Source organism: Crinia signifera, chromosome 8, assembly GCF_055691185.1.
Source record: "Crinia signifera chromosome 8, ASM5569118v1, whole genome shotgun sequence".
Classification (NCBI taxonomy): Eukaryota; Metazoa; Chordata; class Amphibia; order Anura; family Myobatrachidae; genus Crinia; species Crinia signifera.
In genome coordinates, this window is record NC_139224.1 from 125,209,007 (window position 1) to 125,230,055 (window position 21,049).

The 21,049-nt window shown below is 44.6% G+C and overlaps 1 protein-coding gene across 1 annotated transcript in view; it reads right to left on the reverse strand.

Moving 5' to 3' along the window:
* The window catches only part of LRRC8C (leucine rich repeat containing 8 VRAC subunit C), a 60,293-nt gene that overhangs the window by 8,510 nt on the left and 30,734 nt on the right, over positions 1-21,049 (reverse strand). The window contains exon 2 of the mRNA XM_083157135.1: positions 7,895-8,036. Within this exon, the coding sequence (XP_083013261.1) occupies positions 7,895-8,032 (138 nt within the window). The 5' untranslated portion in view covers positions 8,033-8,036. The remainder of the gene's footprint in view (positions 1-7,894; positions 8,037-21,049) is intronic.

A 21,049-nucleotide genomic window follows, 5' to 3' on the forward strand; every position in this document is an offset into this window, starting at 1 on the left:
CAGCTCCGGCCTGACATTTTTCAAAAACAGTCCGTGACCTGGCAGGTAGGAGCTGATTGGCTATCTGTTTACCACTCTCCATTTGATCACTTTTGAAGTACTTTATCACTGGCCAATCAGCTCCTGGCTGTTAACTTACAGGATGGATTAAAAAAAGGAGAGAGTTAGGATCTGATTGGCTGGTTACAAAGTACCAGGCACTTTATCACTTTTCCTCCCTTATCACAGCTTCATACATTTACCCCTCAATGTCCAAGTGTGTTTGAAGTACCCGGGTATCTGGAAGAACCCCCAAACTCTTACTCCATGAAGACCATGTAATCCTGTGGTTTTATTGAAAGTTTTAGCTATGACCAGGAGATAAAGGTGAGAACACAGAACACCTAAGCGGCAACTATCCCAGTATCAGGGTATGGATGAAACGGTCCCATTTCTCACACCTCACAAACAAAAGCATGGTTTACCAGAATGTGGGTGCTTTGTGGTCATATGGGCTTGGTAAGATGCATCTCAGCAGGGCAGACTGGGCCCTTATCCTGATTTTAAATATGTGAAAGAATTCGGAATGGAGTAAATGTGAATCATACAGATGTGGTAATTTTATTGCAATGCCTTAGAAACAAGCTATGTAAATAAGATAGGCTGGCTGGTGCTATTGAACAAAAAATAAAATATTTCATTCTCTCCATAGTAAAATGTGTTTCTATACAAACCCTTGGAACGGAGTTCAGATGGGTGTAGTGTCCATTGGTAGAGCAATTGATGATGGAAAGAGACTTGTGTATAAAGGAATAAACAAATCCAGATGGGTGAGATAGCCTGACCTCCGCTAGGAATATTTTATACTTGCGTAGCTTAGAGAAAATGTCTTGTAATAACATTATCATTAACATTGTTAGTTCTGGTACATACAAAATGAACATAAGATTGAAAAATACAGGTGAACCATTTGCAATGTTGTCTCTACAGTAACAAGGAAACAGTCACAAGAAACAAACAACCCAATTAAAAGCACAATTCCTCTAACCTATTTACCCAGAGGAGTGGCTTTAATTGATGCATTGCAATAACGGAATGTAGCGGGAGACTAATGCTTCTTTATGACGGTCTCTACCATATATATTAATATTTCTGCAGGAAGTAGTTTTGCTGTTTTACGCAGTGTGCAGCCATTCACACCCCTGGGTCATAAATGCAGAGCATTACTGACTGAGGGCCAGATGTACTAAGCTTTAAAAGTGATTAAAAATCCCAAAGATCCAGGTTTCTGGCTTTTGAACATGACAAATGCACCTATCAACAAATACAAATATTCTATACTCCGACACTTAAATAATGCAACCAAGGCAATTATTCCGACCTTGTGGAGATGGTCGAACATGCCATCGATTAAAGATTGGTTTAAGAAAATAGAGCACTCTGTGGATATGGACGATATTATAACTTTTGCTACAGAGAAATATGCTACATTTCAAATGACCTGGCTAGAATTTAAGGAGACCCCCCTTTATTCTTCCTATCTTACTTAATAACCCCAAAATATGGCAGTTTGCTGTACGTATACAGACATGTCCTACCAACCGCATATAGACTAACAGACACTCACTTCACTAAAATACCCCCCTATACCCACATTATTTCTTCCCCTATTTCCATACCCCTCAAAAAATTGAATAGTACCCTCATAATTTGGTGTTATTTTGGTTCTTATACATTATCTGATTCTACTTTTGACTTATGTCATGTTTAGTGATAAATAACCAACAAATCAGCTCCTACCTGTCATGTCACAGACTGTGTTTGAAAAATGTCAGACAGGAGCTGATTGGTTATTTATCACTCTCCACTTTATCACTTTTGAAGCTTAGAGCACCTGGCCTGAATCCATATCCCCAAACAGTGACCGCTCCAGAGGGGTGGCTGCAGAACAGTCCACAATTCAAACAGAAGCCACAGCCAGTTAGACCAGACCACAGCCAGTTAGACCAGGCCGGCGGTCTTTGGCAGCATTTGGAGTGATAGTTGTTGTGAATTTTGTACTGCACTGCAGTCAACCTCTGGGGCCACCACTGCTCCAACCATCCATATTTAGACCTAATCGCTTTGGGGCGTAATTGCGGAGCACTGTGAATCAGATAGCTGGAGCGGACGTCACACGCCAGGGAACACCTATTATTCCGGACACTCCCAAAAACGGCAACATCCTGTCAATCAAACTGCAGCCGGGTTGCCAATAAAAAAGTTGCAGATTTTTATTGCGGTGTGCAATTCTGCGCGCATTCTGCAGTCGCTGGAAAATCTCCATGTGAATACACACAGTAGCGATCAATTCTGAATAACAACCCCTGGTTCCATTATCACAATCTGTACTGCCCGGTCTCAATCTAGCAGGCAGATAGTAAGGTATACCCATCCCGGCCACCCAAAAAAGCATTCGGGTCTCCAAATTAGACAACCTGGGTACTAGGGTCAGACATTCATATGATATAGTGTGCGTGTACTATATACGTAATATGATGGACAAGTCTATGAGCCAGTGTATAAATGAAAAGTTATTTATTGACAGCCGGCGTCCTCCCCTACAGCAGACGCCGGTACAGTCTCCAAGCCGTGGACATCGCCGAGGACCCTCCAGACGGGAGAAGACCAAGCGGGTATCAGGTACGTGCACGGTGCACCGCCGGAGGTGCTTGGGACGCCAGCCTTCGACGACACCCTGACACCTTCCTTGACCCAGAACTGTACTCCCCCCGCTGTGGGCATCCAGCTGTCTAACTCCTGCATTGCCAGTCCGGGACTATCTGGGCACCGCCCAAACCCAGTACCACCGAACTGTGCTTCCCCGACCCCCCACTTGCCCCCACCCAGCATCACCCCCCCTCCCCCACCTGACTGCACTTATCCCGTACAGGAGACTTTGTCAACAGCACGCTGTGCCCTTTAGCCCTTCCCCGGCTATCAACAGCTGCTGCTACACAGAGCAGAACATTGCAGTCATTTCTCTTGTCTTTTTACTCCGCTTTAATAAATAACTTTTCATTTATACACTGGCTCATAGACTTGTCCATCATATTACGTATATAGTACACGCACACTATATCATATGAATGTTAGTGCCTGAGCGCTGGTCACCAAGCTTTATTTATTATTCTCTGAGTTGGGACTCACTCGACTTAGCAGCCGGCAAATCCAGGTTTGAGCGCCACCATCAATTATTGGTAACATACTATTTATTGTCCCCCGATTGTAGCAGCTCACCTTCAGTGACATCCAGACACATATGGGTATCACAGATGTCAGACTAAATAGGGAACAGAGGGCCACTGTAGAAATCAACAATATACATGCAGCACAGGAGACCATTCACCCTGCTGAATTCTTTACCCAGTTCAGGCAACTGGAATTACTAATACAGAAAGAAACCAAAATATGGTGGGACAAACGCATTCTAGGCTGGTATATAGATAATAACATTGTCCCAAAAGGGCTTAGGATTAAAAAAGCACCCGCACACCATACAGAGGACCAGCAGTTTATGAGTGACTGGAGGAACATCATACACAACTGTTCCAAAGACCTCATTAAACTGGTAATTCAAAAACATGACTCCGACCTCAAGACAATAGCCACAGAGATAGACACCAAAAATAAACTACTAATACCACTAACCACAGAAAAAGGATTTACAGACATAGAAATCATCACGAAATCCCGACTTAAAACCACAGAGGATTATCTAATAAAGAAAAAAATCAACAAAATTCTTAGAGACATTAAACCTCAGACTGATAAAGTGCTCCCCAAAACTCACAAAAAACGACAGGGGATACTAGCAACCCCGAAAAAAACAACTGGACACCGTAATACAGACAGCAGACTCACTACCCACAGACCTTTGTATAAAAATACAGGTAAAACGTACCAAGAGTACATGACAAAGATCCACAAGATCAATTCCATTGTGCAAAATCACCCCAAAACCACGCAAAAGGACACCCAGACCACAGAACACAACAACAGCCTACTCACTGAGAATTCCACAGACAGTAGCACCGATACCTCCTTCTCCATACATGACATTGACGAGGACATAGAGTACAACGACTTGGCCAAATTATCTTTTGACGAAGGGTGGGTTACCACACTAAGGGATTATCAACAGCAGACCAAAATCACAGCAGATATCCCACTTCCTTCTGCACAATCAAAACAATCCATTGAAACACATACAAGTGAGGGCACATGGGCGGACCATTTTTTAGATACAGAGGCAGGTCGAAAGACCTGCCTGACAGAACAGACAACCATGACCCCCAGAACCAAAAAGAGACACATAGAACCAGACGAGGATGTAGAGGAGGTTCCAAGAACCACAAAAAAACAGAAAGCACAAACAGACCTGATCCAGACAGACGACAACCACACAACAGCACACCAATCTTCAACCTCAGCGATACGACACTAACTTCAGAACAAGAAACCTTACTGACCAAAGGCCTCAAATTCGCACCCAATAACAAACCCAATAAATTTAACATCATGTGCGACCTACACTCATTTACGAGGAAACTCTGCATTAAAAAATACTTCAACTCTAACCCCATAGTCAGAAATCACCAAGACAGTACTGATAAATACCAGCATACCACGCTCAAACCCAAATCCAACTTCAACCCCACTCATTTAAAAAGCCACCATATCAAAACATTTGAAACACTGGTAAGCAGAGATCTCGACACACTTGACTTCAAAAACACTAGGACCCACAAACCCAACCTCACCAGACGGGAAAGAGAAGCCATTACAGAACTAGAGAACAACAACAAAATAGTCATCAAACCAGCAGATAAGGGGGGGGGGGCATTGTGATATTGAACACAACAGACTACATAAAAGAATCCTATAAAATTTTAGGAGACACAAGCACCTACCTCTACCTGAAGGGAGACCCCACAATTGACTTCAAAAAAGAACTAGACACACTTCTAGATGATGGCAAACGACTAGGCATTTTGAACAAAGCAGAACACACATTTATCAAGACAGACCACCCCATCATACCGGTATTCTACTATTTACCCAAACTCCATAAAGACCCACACAACCCACCAGGTAGGCCCATCATCTCTGGGATCAATTCACTCTCAGCCAATCTAGCACAGTACACAGATAACTTCCTTCAAGACATTGTTAAAAACCTTCCATCCTACATCCGCGACACCACTGACATCCTCAACACACTACAACACACAACCTGGAGTGATGATTACTGGTTGGCAACCAGTGATGTCACGTCACTGTACACAATAATTAACCACAAACAAGGTCTCAACAGCACCAGACACTTCCTAGAAACAGCATCACAACTACCGCCAGAACACATAGACTTTATCATCAAATCCCTAGACTACATTTTACTACACAACTACTTTTGGTTCGACAATGCATTCTATCTACAGACCACCGGGACCGCCATGGGATCAAAAGTGGCGCCCAGTTATGCAAACCTCTTTATGGGCAAGTGGGAGGAGGACCATATTTGGGGTGAGCATGACTGGAGCGCCAACTTGATCCTATGGCGGCGATATATAGATGACATCATATTCATTTGGAGAGGCTCAGAAGATTCCATTAACCAATTCACACATCAACTGAACGAAAACAATAGAAACTTAAAATTCACCACACACTTCAGCAAGACATCAGTCCAATTCCTAGATTTGGAGATATACATAGACCAGAACACAATACACACCAAAACATACAAAAAGAATGTAGATGTAAACAGCTATATTTTATACAACAGTGGACATTACAAACCCTGGCTCAGTAACATACCAAAAGGACAATTTCACAGGTTAAGACGTAATTGCTCCAAAACATCTGACTATGAACTACAATCGATAGAAATGCGACAACAATTCCTAGAAAAGAACTATGACCCAGCATTAGTGACAAAAGCACAACAAGACATACTTAAAATGGAACGTAGTGAGACATTGATAGTCAAAGACAAAAACAAAACCACAGACAACAGTAAAATACTCTTCATCACCCAATATAACCAAGCAGCTGACCCGCTCAAAAAAATTCTAAACCGACATTGGCACATCCTATGCGAAGACCCTGACCTCACTACGCACATACAAAACAGACCGACAGTAGTTTTCAGAAAAGCCCCTGACCTGAAACAAAAACTGACCAAAAATCACTTAAAACCCACATCCATTAAACAAACGACCCTGACCGACAGTAAGGGCTTCTTTTATTGTGGGAGATGCTCAGGGTGCAAAGCATGCAAAGACCTGACCACCAAAAAACAGATGACCTGGTACTCCACAACTATAGACAGGACATTCACACATAGGGAACATTTTACATGCAACACTACAGGTATCATATACCTTTTGAGATGTCCCTGCAAACTAGAGTATGTGGGTAGAACTGTTAGGTCTTTGAGTGCCAGACTTTATGAACATGTGAGGAACATTAAAAGAGGTTTTGAACAGCATAGTGTGTCCTCACATTTCAAAGCAAAACATCACTCCAATCCCAAGGGATTGGAATTTACCATCATAGAAGCACCTAAGAGAAACTGGAGGGGAGGGGACTTTGCCCAACAACTTGACAGAAGGGAACTGTTCTGGATTTTCCAACTACAGACACTAGCACCTAAAGGGCTGAACATAGATTTTAACCTGGGAACAACCTCTAGATGATATATGGCATCATCCATAGGCTAATCACCCCACACAGAACAGTACCTCCAGTATCCATATTCACACAGTGCATTATAATTCTTGCTGCACAGAGATGAAACTGACACAGAACCCCGTGCAATCAGCTGACTGTACAACCTCCCTGATTGACAGCGCCGGGTACCTATGGCCACCACCCACCAAGGGGGAGTGACCAACAACCCCTATAAACCAGGCTCACCAGCAACCCCATGTATCCTTGAGAAAGGCCCCACAAGGGCAGAAACGCGTTGGATCCATCTACACAACACCATTCTACAAGCCTCCAAGTCTCCTCCTACTCAGGAGTCGAGCCCACCCTGCTCCACCAACCAGCTCGCACCTCCGATTACGCGATCCCCGCAGAACCCGGAAGTGCGGCTGATTGTTGTAGAAGCGGCGTGGATTGACAGCCGGCGTCCTCCCCTACAGCAGACGCCGGTACAGTCTCCAAGCCGTGGACATCGCCGAGGACCCTCCAGACGGGAGAAGACCAAGTACGGGTATCAGGTACGTGCACGGTGCACCGCCGGAGGTGCTTGGGACGCCAGCCTTCGACGACACCCTGACACCTTCCTTGACCCAGAACTGTACTCCCCCCGCTGTGGGCATCCAGCTGTCTAACTCCTGCATTGCCAGTCCGGGACTATCTGGGCACCGCCCAAACCCAGTACCACCGAACTGTGCTTCCCCGACCCCCCACTTGCCCCCACCCAGCATCACCCCCCCCCCCACCTGACTGCACTTATCCCGTACAGGAGACTTTGTCAACAGCACGCTGTGCCCTTTAGCCCTTCCCCGGCTATCAACAGCTGCTGCTACACAGAGCAGAACATTGCAGTCATTTCTCTTGTCTTTTTACTCCGCTTTAATAAATAACTTTTCATTTATACACTGGCTCATAGACTTGTCCATCATATTACGTATATAGTACACGCACACTATATCATATGAATGTTAGTGCCTGAGCGCTGGTCACCAAGCTTTATTTATTATTCTCTGAGTTGGGACTCACTCGACTTAGCAGCCGGCAAATCCAGGTTTGAGCGCCACCATCAATTATTGGTAACATACTAGGGTCAGACACTTTGTTTCCATCCTTCCAGAGGCGTTAGGACACATTCAGTAATACAGATCACAAGTACAATAATAAATACCTGCAGCGTACAGCCAAACACTCCTATCATGAGCATGGCCACAGAGAGATAATCGGTGAACACATCCCACCAAGGCTTCAGGACTCGGAATGCCGGCTGCTGTTCTGAGAACTGACGAAACTCCGTGACTGGAATCATTGTCCTGTAAAAAAATATATATAATTGAATATCACAATCTTAAAAGCAAGGCAGAAAATTCATCCATTCCACTCTGTCATTGTCCTGAGGGGGTCACACATTTGCTGGAGAGCTGATGATAAAAGCAGTCTAAACATGGTAAAAGTGCAGTATTTATTGCCTATAACAATATGTTACTGTGCGGGTATGGAAAACAATATAGGTACGGCTTACAAGCTGCAGGCAGCCCAGTGCGCACAACGAGAATATGTTACAAAATAGGTCTATAGGTGTATGGTATTTCAGTCAACCCGGCAAGGAATAGATGCTTAGGATTGTTTTAACACAAAGTCCAGATGCATTTTGAATTGATGACATAGATGTCACATGTATGATGTATATTATGCTAAATAAGAAGAAAAAAACCACAGCGAATAGTTGCAAACAAGAAATGGCTTATTTCAGGTGGAAATGTTGGCATCAATACTTGGCAAATTTACACAAATATATGGTTACTAATGTTTATATGGAAATACTATTAAGCCTGCTCAAAGCAAATGCTTCGAAAGCTAGTCTGCGACCTCGTGATTGCCTTTATATTTGTGCATGTGTGTGAGAGAAAGATGTTTCACTTGCTTCCAACAGATGGCAGTATTTCTGAGACACACAGACACTGGACATATACATATGATCAGCAAGCCTTTACATAGACCTGCTCATAGGTGGGGCTAGACATGTCCTTTGGGAGGAGCATTCTATACAGACTATAATATAATCTCCCTGAAATGAGGCAAGTAGGTCTATAGTGGACTGCCAGCACAGGCCTTTGTGAGAGGCTACTGTGTCTCCTATGTTCTTCCTGAGGCAACTCAAGAAATTCAGCATCCAGCAGGAGCTGCTGCTCATATTCTACACAGCCATAGTAGAGTCTGTTCTATGCTCCTCGATCACAATCTGGTATGAAGGAGCAAAGGAGAATGACAGACAAAAGTTACAAAGGGTGGTGAGGACGGCAGAAAAGATCATCGGGGCGGACCTCCCCATGGTCCAAGAACTATACCTAACAAGGGTCAAGAAGCGTGCCGGAAAGATCTCGGCAGACAAGCTTCACCCTGGCCACAGCCTGTTTGAACCCCTTCTGTCAGGCAGGCACTATAGGTCCATCCCAGCAAGGACGACAAGAACAAGGAAAAACTTCTTCCCAATAGCTGTCCAACAACTAAACAACTCCGAACGCACCATATTCTAATTTGAACTTTCTATTTACGAGAAATTTGTGATGTATGTTGTGCCCTTCCTATCTTCCCCAAGTGTTCCCTGCTTGATACTGCACTGTTACTGAAAAAAATTCCAAGTATACGCAAGTATACCTGGCCAATAAAGCGGATTCTGATTTGGTTGTTTCTCCTAGGAAAGGTTGGCGCTACACGGTTCTGGTGCTGCTACCTTTCCTGGTCTGGCACCTCCCCTGTACCTTTACATCACTGCCAGGAGGATGCAGACAATGTGGTTTGGGTGTTGTGTAAATGGAAAGAAACAGAAGGACAGCAAACGGAGTTACCTAACCCACTACAACCTGCACCTGCAGACTGCACTACCTGAACACTGAACTCCCAGTCTGATTAACTAATAGCCTCCATGCTCGCATTCACTTTGTACAATTTTAGCCTTCCTTAACTTCCATTACTTCCCAATAATTGCTGTATGCATAGCACACACCCCTTCCCATTTTATGGTACACCCAACTCCATTCTAAATCATTCATCTGAACACTACTGTACTGGAACTATGGCCCCTTCACCTAAAAATGTAAAAAACAGAACATTGGCTCATTTTGTAAAGAAAATACCATTTTATATGTCTAATTGATGGCTAGCTGTACCTAGCTAGGGAAATGGCTCTCTTATTTGTTTTGATCATGGGCCTATTATTATGTGGAGGCCTGGAGCTGTGGTCCCATCTGCCCTATTGTTAGTCTGGATCACTAGGGATCCCACCTGTTCATCAAAGCATTCCGTCCTGCAAAACCTAGTACAGAGGCCACACTCTACCTGCTCCTTATTGTCCTGGCCATCCTCACTTCTTGCCTTCAGGCCTCCTTACCTGCAGCTAGTGTTGCCTGTCTGCTCCCTCCCCCCCCCCCCCCAGTGTTCCTGGCATATTAGTAATATTGAAAGAGTTGAATCTGCTTTACCCATAGATGGCAAAATATTAGAATAAATTAGCCATAAAAATTCCCGAATATCGTTTCAGTATAACGTCCCTTTAGTGGATAAACCCAGGCAGGAAAAACAAAGCTCATCCAGTTATCTTACAGAAGAGGAGCGTTTATGCTTCTAAGTTTGTTTGCAGGTTTCCGGTTATTTTTCGCCAGCAACCACAAAACACAATGGGATAAAATGGGACAGCAGGAGTTCCAATTAACCCTTCCAGACTCTGTATTGTTCTGTCATAATTAGCAATGGCTGCTTCCGTTTAACACAACAATGAAGTCACTCAGTGATACATTAGCACCATAAGTCATTTCCGAAGTATTATGTTTATCTTATGCAGTTTACATATCAGTGTGTGAGTCTCTGCATCTGTATTGAAAGTGTGTGCTGTGTGACAGATAAGCTGCATCACCTTGACATGCAAAACAGTAACAAATCTAAAGCTGGGTACACATATATACAATTGTCGGGCCGTTCTTCCGTTCTGGGTCGGACAGCCGTTCAATTGTATAGGTGTGTACACTGTCCCTACCGACCGATAAACGGCAAAAAACTGTCTTGACCGTCCATACTCGGTCGGTCGATGGTTCTTTGCAGTTTAATTTTCATCCGACAGGACGGCCCCATATCGGTACAAAAGTGCAGTGTGTACGCACGTCCGACCGATATGCTGCCGTCCTTGCGACTATACTGACAAAGCTGGAACGCCCATGTGGGCGTTCTAGCTTTGACTAAAAAAAAAAAAAACGGCGTGGGGTCCCCCCCACAGCCGTAACCAGCACCAGGCTGAAGGAGCCGGGGCTGGTATTAAAAAATCAGGAAACCCGACAAATAGGGCTTCGCTGATTTTTTAAAACCAGCCCCAGGCTCCAGGTCCGGGGCTGGTTCCCAAAATACGGGGGACAAAATGACTAGGGGTCCCCCGTATTTTAAGAACCAGCCCCAGGCACAACCAGCCAGCAGGGTAATGCCACAGCCGGGGGACACTTATGATATAAGTTCCCGCGGCCAAAGCATTCATCCCTACTGACCAGTCAGCCTGGCCAGGGGCCCTGGGGGAGTTGGGACCCCCCCAATAAAGGGGTCCCCCCCCTCCAGGACTTACCTGACCAGGCTGAAGCCTGGTGCTGTCCCCGATGCCCCTGGGCGGTGGGCATCAGGCTGATGGAATGGTGTAAAAAAATAGAATACAAACTATTGTTTTTTCCTGTGGAACTATGAGTCCCAGCAAGCCTCCCCCGCATGCTGGGACTTGGAGAACCACAAGTCCCAGCATGCGGGGCATTAAAGGGCCCGCTGGCACTTGTAGTTCCACAGAAAAAAAAATAGTTAAATAAATACACACTGACACATATGAAAAATAAAAGTTTAATACATACATACATTACACAAACACACTGATACTTACCTATCTTGATCCCGTAGGTAGGTCCCTGGGTCCAGTCCACTGGCTTGGTTCCGGGGCTGGTCCGGGTCCGGGGCTCCAGGGCTGAAGAGTCCGGGGTCCTGGATCCGTAGTAATCCAGATGGGTACCTGGGGAAGGAAATCCAACTCACCTGTCTTCTGGCGACCACCCCAGCATCTGCTGTTCAAGACGCGCTGCTCCCGGCTTCTGTGGTACCCGCTCTGCCTCCGCTGTATACTAGAGATGCAGAGGTCCTTCTCCCTCGGCGTCTCTGCTCAGAATGATTTCTGGCCAATCACGAGCCGAGAAAGTCGGCTCCTGATTGGCCAGAAATCATTCTGAGGAGAGACGCCGAGGGAGAAGGACCTCTGCATCTCTAGTATACAGCGGAGGCAGAGCGGTACCACAGAAGCCGGGAGCAGCGCGTCTTGAAGTGAAGATGCCGGGGTGGACAGGACAGGTGAGTAGGATTTGCTTCCCCAGGTACCCCTTTGGAGTACTACGGATCCAGGACCCCGGACTCTTCAGCCCTGGAGACCCGGACCCTGGGACCTACCTACGGGATCAAGATAGGTAAGTATCAGTATGTGTGTGTGTAATGTTTGTATTAAAGTTTTATTTTTCTGTGTTGTCAGTGTGTGTTTATTTAACTCTTTCTTTTACTGTAGAACTACAAGTGCCAGCGGGCCCTTTAATGCCCCGCAGGCTGGGACTTGTGGTTCTCCAAGTCCCAGCCTGCGGGGGAGGCTTGCTGGGACTCATAGTTCCACAGGAAAAGACAATAGTTTTTATTCTATTTTTTTACACCATTCCATCAGCCCGATGCCCACCGTCCAGGGGCATCGGGGACAGTACCAGGCTTCAGCCTGGTCAGGTAAGTCCTGGAGGGGGGGGACCCCTTTATTGGGGGGGTCCCCACTCCCCCAGGACCCCTGGCCAGGCTGACCGGTCACAGGTATGAATGCTTTGGCCGGGGGGACTTGTATAAAAAGTCTCCCCCCGGCTGTGGCATTACCCTGCTGGCTGGTTTGGCCTGGGGCTGGTTCTTAAAATACGGGGAACCCCTAGTCATTTTGTCCCCCGTATTTTGGGAACCAGCCCCGGACCTGGAGCTGGTTTTAAAAAATCAGTGAAGCCCTATCTGGTTGGTTTCCTGATTTTTTAATACCAGCCCCGGCTCTTTCAGCCTGGTGCTGGTAACGGCAGTGGGGGGGACCCCACGTCGGTTTTTTTTAAACTAGTAAAAGGGTGACTAAAATGTAGACGCAGTAACCGGTCTATATAGAACTTTAGTCAGCCTGCCGGCTGACTAAAGTTCTATATAGACGGGTTAGCGTCAAAATTTTAGTCAGCCGGCAGGGTGCCTAAAATTTAGACGCAAACCCATTTATATAGAACTATAGTCACCCTGCCGGCTGACTAAAATGTAGGCGCAAACACGTCTATATAGAACTTTAGTCAGCCGGCAGGGTGACTAAAGTTCTATATAGACCAGTTACTGCGTCTACATTTTAGCAGCGCGTCTTGAACAGCAGATGCCGGGGTGGTCGCCAGAAGACAGGTGAGTTGGATTTCCTTCCCCAGGTACCCATTTGGATTACTACGGATCCAGGACCCCGGACTCTTCAGCCCTGGAGCCCCGGACCCGGACCAGCCCCGGAACCAAGCCAGTGGACCGGACCCAGGGACCTACCTACGGGATCAAGATAGGTAAGTATCAGTGTGTTTGTGTAATGTATGTATGTATTAAACTTTTATTTTTCATATGTGTCAGTGTGTATTTATTTAACTATTTTTTTTCTGTGGAACTACAAGTGCCAGCGGGCCCTTTAATGCCCCGCATGCTGGGACTTGTGGTTCTCCAAGTCCCAGCATGCGGGGGAGGCTTGCTGGGACTCATAGTTCCACAGGAAAAAACAATAGTTTGTATTCTATTTTTTTACACCATTCCATCAGCCCGATGCCCACCGCCCAGGGGCATCGGGGACAGTACCAGGCTTCAGCCTGGTCAGGTAAGTCCTGGAGGGGGGGGACCCCTTCATTGGGGGGGTCCCCACTCCCCCAGGGCCCCTGGCCAGGCTGACTGGTCAGTAGGGATGAATGCTTTGGCCGCGGGAACTTATATCATAAGTGTCCCCCGGCTGTGGCATTACCCTGCTGGCTGGTTGTGCCTGGGGCTGGTTCTTAAAATATGGGGGACCCCTAGTCATTTTGTCCCCCGTATTTTGGGAACCAGCCCCGGACCTGGAGCCTGGGGCTGGTTTTAAAAAATCAGCGAAGCCCTATTTGTCGGGTTTCTTGATTTTTTAATACCAGCCCGACTCCTTTAGCCTGGTGCTGGTTACGGCTGTGGGGGGGACCCCACGCCGTTTTTTTTTTTTTAATAGGTAAAAGGGGGACTGCTGCCCTAACCCAGCCCATTATTATAATGTTGGTCACATGTGAATTGTGAATAGCCCAAATCGGGAGAGTGTGTACGGTGGTACAATCCTTTTCTTGCGACTGTTTGGACGGGAGTACATCAGACGTCGCAAGTAAATTGTACAGGTGTGTACGCGCATGTCGGCTGTTGTTTGCGGACGGTCCGACGGGAGTACGGTCGGCCGAACGCTTGCAAAAAAAAAGGATTGTATAGATGTGTACCCAGCTTTAGACACTAGATTTAGCATTGCAAGCTTGTGAAATGGATTAACGTAAAACCAAAACCCAAATCGGATGCGTGACATCCCATTTGACGCGATATGCAGTCTTGTGTGCAGCGGGTTGCACCATACAGAATGAACCTGCAGCAGGTTCAATCTATCGGATCGGACCCATCTGCGGCACACCATGGGTTACTTTTAGCACCCACAATGTATTGTGACCAATACGTAGGTGTGTGCCAGCCATAAAGAACCACTGGAACACAACTATGGACAGGGGTGGTGCCCGAGCAGCTGGTAGTGGCTGGTGCCGGGCAGTGGGATGGGAAGCAGCAGCAGAATTTAAAAAATAATTTTCAAAAGACTGGTCGGCTGAGAGAATTCTCCAATAACCAGCCGGACAGTGTTTTTTAAATTCTGCTGCCGCATCCCGCCCCATTTAAACCAGATGCCCACTTCTGCAGCTCCTGGCACCTGCCGCTACAAGTTGCCCACCCCTACCCACTGCTGCTGCAGCTCCCTGGGAGTTCACATGCGATTTATCGCATGTAAAAATGGTACATCAAGTGCCAAATCGTAAGTGAGCCTCCTGGGGAGGCTCAGGGGCAATTAAGTCAGACTTATCCTTAGGACTAGTGTCAGTTGAGCATATCATTTACCTTATTAAAATCCACCAAATATGAAAATGTACGTTTTAAAGGAGAATTTTATATTCCAAAACTTATCATCGGAAGAAAAACAAACGTAATGTCAATTTACAAATTTACAAATTTGTTAAATGCAGGTTAAGGTGTATATTCAAATGGTGCTGGCAAACGTCTGATGGCGAACTATATGGTGAGCAGTACCGATCAGAGTAATCAACAGTGTCCCCTTCACTCTCCGTTTCCACCTTGCTGTTTCTTTTACGAGTGTGGCCGTTAAACCGGCAGGGCTTGCCCCAAAATGCAGCAGGCTCATTGCATTTGTGGCAAACCTCGCCGTTCCGGGGAATCCTCGCCATCCTTAGAGGGTGACGATTTCCCCGGAACATTGAATACAGCGAGCGGCTGGCCATTCTCGCCACACAAACCCCCTCGCCGCTAACATTGATACCACCCTAAATATGTCCAGATTGCAACAATTATACAATTACATGGTAACTCTATATGAATCTGATATGGGTTTGCCTTGGATTAGTCTTCAGGATTTTATATTATTTGGGCACGTTAATTATTTAATGTTGCTGGTCAGTCTTGATGATCGTAATAGCCACAATGCCGTCTCTGTGATGGAAATTGAAATGTTGGAAGGTTACATAATGAAGAATTAAGCATTACCATTATAGTACTATTGTTCTCTATTAGATAATGCCTGATCCAGAATCAGAGCAGAGTACATTACAGATGAAGTCTAATTGCATGAACAGACTCCAGAAAGCCTGCATCACACACAAATTATGAGGCACATAATTGGTGATACAATGCTATGGGGAGAATAGATACTTCCTGCTACTTAGAATAATAGCTACATATACTTCCGACTGAAATGGGAAACCCTTAGTACTCAAGAAGTTGTTGATTGTATATCTCACAATGCCTACCAGATTTAGAACCTCTCTCTCTTTTTTACAAAACACCATACAGCGCTAGATATTCACTAAAGATATACATAAGGAGTTAAGGCCCATACACACTGGACGACTGAGCTGAAAGCAGCTCAGTTTACTTATCTGACCTGCTTTTAGCTCAAAAGCTGCGCAGTGTGTACAGGGCAGTGGCGAGAGGTGAGCGCTGGCCTGGTCGTTCATCTGCTGGTATTACCAGCAGATGAGCAGTGGAGTGGACGGCTTTCCATAGCATCCTGCTATGGAAACTCTTCCACCCTGGGTGGAAAAAAATTGAAACCTTTTCAGCCCAGCGATTTTCCCATCATCGTTTTCCATACATGTTGGGCAAACTTGCCCAGTGTGTATGGACCTATAGGGATACATTTAAACAAAGGGGAACAGTGCAAATGTAAACAGGTAGCATAGGAAATAGAGTGCAGTAATCTCCACAGATCTGGAACTGTAATACAAGATTTAATTAAACATTTTATTCCAGTATTTTTATTTTCTCCAATATTCCATATCACATTTTAGGCCTAGCACACTAAAACCCCTTTCACACCGCACTTTCGACCCGGGTTATTGCCGGGTTGCTGACCCCATGACCAGGGTCAAGGTGTGGTGTGAAGGAAAAAAAAAATCTTATAACCCGGGTCGAGCCACCCAGCAATTCGACCCGGCTTATAAGAAGGGTACCCAGGTCGCCCTCTGTGTTACCCCTTTCACTTTGCAAACGCTGGGTAGAACCAGGGATTTGGACACAGGTACCTAAAAATCAGGTATTTGATTGTTATCCTGTCGGTTTTGACTTTACCAATAATAATATGGAAATAATGATGCAACAATACCGCCTCAACCACTATGGTGACCACCTGCATTTATCCTCTGTGATCTCGCCTGCAGGGAACAGAAAGTAATGTAGATTAATATGCAAAACATGGGTGTCTATTTCCTCCAAGAGTTTTTCATGAGTAGACTACTAGGGTCTGATAAATAAATGTGTGGAAACCCGCAGACTACGACAATAGGAGGACTGCACATGTGCAGAACTCTGGGCTCTGTGTCATCGCAATATGGTGGCAAAAAGCCTGCAGCCTGTCAATCAGTCAAACCCAATTTTTGGGAATATCAAGGCCACTGTTTGCATCGTCTAAAGCCGAAATACTGGCCCCAGAAGCCTGAACAGACTGACTAGTTATCCTGGGTGACCTAAGGGTTACTGATATGGCCAATGTTCACGCAAGTAATCCGATGATGCATCTTCGGGATACAAGCATGCAGGAGGCGTGTTTTTACACAGGACGCCTCCTGCTGCATTAGCATATTTTAGCACAGCAGCTGTATCTAAGACGCAGCTACTTTGTCCATCTCTGAATTAGGCCCCTACTGTGATAATTTGCTCTGTGACAAAAAGCATTTTCCCTTAAATTATTTGAGCACGTCCCGGAATTTCCAAACACCCTTGGTTATGGGCCATTCTCTGGGTTATTTATTATAAAAGAAGTTGCTAAGTGCAATGGCTGATTTCAACAGCTGCTTTTCATGATTCATGTTTGGCAACTTAATCTGATTATTACTGCTGAAATCATGTTAACGGACTTGTTTTTCTGAGTATATGAAACAATGTGCGTATCCAAAGCACAATAAAACTCAATCACAGTATAAAAACTTTACAGTGTGTTACCAATGGCCTCGAGTCAATGTATATTGGTTTTACTAAAATTGTGCCCGTTGCAAAATACCATGGAATCAAGCTGCAAATGATGATGTGTTTCATTACCGAGATTTTTGTTCAAACAAAGGAAAGTTACCAGAGAACTTCCAGTGAGCTCCATCCTAAATGGTGAGCCCAGCATGGGCAGCGTGACTGTGTACCGTAAATCACAATACATCTACACAGTTGAGTTACTTACTGGATTGGCGGCATAAAATGTGTGCACTGCATACAACACTATTTTCGACCCTACAGTGAATGCTAGGCATTGGATTTACGGATGAGCTTTGGAAAAATTCCCAGCCCGATGCTGCTGAGAAACACGCTTCACTGTATTATAATATATTATTTAATTCACAATCAAAAACAAGCATTAATGCAAAATACCAAGAGATTGGGTCAACCCCAAAACACAAATTCAATGGCACCTTTGTTTCTTTGATTTTTCTTTACAGATATGAATCTTTCTATGCTTCACTACTATTGCCATACCCCCCAACATGACCCTCTCCAGGAGGGACACAATGCTCTATTCCTGGACTTCCCTCTTAAACCTTTGTGCAGTATTCAATGCCAGTGCGAGCGGCCGGCGAGGGGGTTAAACTGCGAGGATCACAGAAAACCAGTGATCCTCGCAGTTTAACCCCCGCGCCGGCCGCTCGCACTATGCAACGTTCCGGGGGAATCCTCGCCGTCACAGAACCGCGAGGATTCCCCTAAACTGCGAGAGCCGCGGCTAGTGCAGCAAACTCGCTGTAATTAGCCTCGGCTCTCGCAGCTTTTGGAGGCACATTCGCAAATTCCCCCTCGCTCAAAAAATGGAGCGAGGGGGAATTTGCGAATGAGGGGGGGGTCAGTTGAATACTGACAGGGTGAGCGGTGACTGCGAGCAAAAAGTCCTGCTCGCAGTCACCGCTCGCCCACGGCATTGAATATATGCCATTGGGTCAACCCCAAAACACAAATTCAATGGCACCTTTGGTTCTTTGATTTTTCTTTACAGATATGACTATCTATGCTTCACTACTATTGCCATACATCCCAATATGACCCTCTCCAGGAGGGACACAATGCTCTATTCCTGAACATCCCTCTTAAATCTGCCAAGAGAATTTGTCACAATAGGTGTGAAAATTGGCAAGCAAACATTTGTATTCATCATAATGACCTGTAACGTTTATCCTACATAGGAAATATAAACTTTTTTTTTTTTTTCACACAAAATTGTATTTGAATTTATATAACAAATGTGATCGATGCTGGTATTTATAGCAGATACTTTGCGCATCTCTCACAGCGATGACACTGAAATGGTTATTTTATGATTGCTATCACGTTTTTAAACACCTTTCGTTTCAATTAACATGTTAAAAACAGGTGATAGCAGGCATAAACTAAGAGGACAGTCCAAGAACAGAGCATTCTGTGCCTCATGGAATGGGTTATGTTGCGAGATATACAATTGCACATCATGTACACCTTAATATAAGGGCCCAATTGTTCTGGACTTTACATGTTCTCCCGGTGTTTCCCAATTCCTTCCACACTGCAAAGACTTGCAGAGTTTATTGGCTTCAGACAAAATGGAGCCTGCTGGGGCTGGTGCAGATGTGAATAATTGTTACTGCATGAACCGTCAATACAAGAATGTTGGCAGTTATTGGTAATAGGATTAAAAACTTAAAAAAAATGTTTGACATGGACAGAATGTAAAACATATCAAATGTCACATTAGCATAAGAATTAAGCTTCAAGGTTAGTGAAACATTACTAAAAATTTGTCAACATTTTGGCCATGTCAGCATGTTATAATGTCAACATATGCAAAATATACCGAACTCACATAATATGGTATTCTCCGGATAAGACTATATATATATATATATATATATATATATATATATATATATATATATATATATATATATATATATATATATATATATATATATATATATATATAAATAATAGTGAGATACAATGCCCGGCACTCCTATCGTAGGAATAGCGGTGCCCGGGTGCCTTCTTCCTCTGGGACTAGCCCATACGTACAGTGCTGGAGAATAATAGGCGTCACTCCGGGGCTTCGTTTCAAAACTTGTATTTAAATCAGTGTAACGGTTACACTGATTTAAATACAAGTTTTGCAACGAAGCCCCGGAGTGACGCCTATTATTCTCCAGCACTGTATGTATATATATATATATATATATATATATATATATATATATATATATATATATATATATATACAAATACAGGGACTCAACACTCTCCATAATGAACTAACTCACCTTAGTATACAATTAATCAAATAAATAATGGGGTTTTAGTTCATGAATTGATCAATGCATTTAAGCTTGCAGCCCATCGCCAAGGGACCCCATTTCACTGCAAGTCCTACACTAGCATTTGTTTCTCAAGAGCCTGCCAACTGCTGACACATCATAGCTAAAGTGGACATGTGTTTTTTCCTGGTTTAAAGCTCACCTGCCGTAGGACTTGCAGTGAAATGGGGTCCCTTGGCGATGGGCTGCAAGCTTAAATGCATTGATCAATTCATGAACTAAAACCCCATTATTTATTTGATTAATTGTATACTAAGGTGAGTTAGTTCATTATGGAGAGTGTTGAGTCCCTGTATTTGTATTTATTAAAGCATGTGGTCACAGGCCACTTTCACCCCAACCTGGGAATGGCGAGTGCTGTTTGCACCCCATTCGCAGGGATGGCGAGTGTTGTGGTACTCTGTATGTGTGTATATTTGTGGGTTAATTTTTATTAACCCTTGTTACTGTGATCATAGCTTTCTCTTTCACCCCAGATGAGCTAATTTATCTGTAACCTGTTACAGCTGCCCCTTTAATTCTAAGTCAGGTGTTGTGTTAGGTGACTGCCTCATCTTTAAAAGCCATAAGGCACTTGGCAGGTGAGCTTTAAACCAGGAAAAAACACATGTCCACTTTAGCTATGATGTGTCAGCAGTTGGCAGGCTCTTGAGAAACAAATGCTAGTGTAGGACTTGCAGTGAAATGGGGTCCCTTGGCGATGGGCTGCAAGCTTAAATGCATTGATCAATTCATGAACTAAAACCCCATTATTTATTTGATTAATTGTATACTAAGGTGAGTTAGTTCATTATGGAGAGTGTTGAGTCCCTGTATTTGTATTTATTAAAGCATGTGGTCACAGGCCACTTTCACCCCAACCTGGGAATGGCGAGTGCTGTTTGCACCCCATTCGCAGGGATGGCGAGTGTTGTGGTACTCTGTATGTGTGTATATTTGTGGGTTAATTTTTATTAACCCTTGTTACTGTGATCATAGCTTTCTCTTTCACCCCAGATGAGCTAATTTATCTGTAACCTGTTACAGCTGCCCCTTTAATTCTAAGTCAGGTGTTGTGTTAGGTGACTGCCTCATCTTTAAAAGCCATAAGGCACTTGGCAGGTGAGCTTTAAACCAGGAAAAAACAC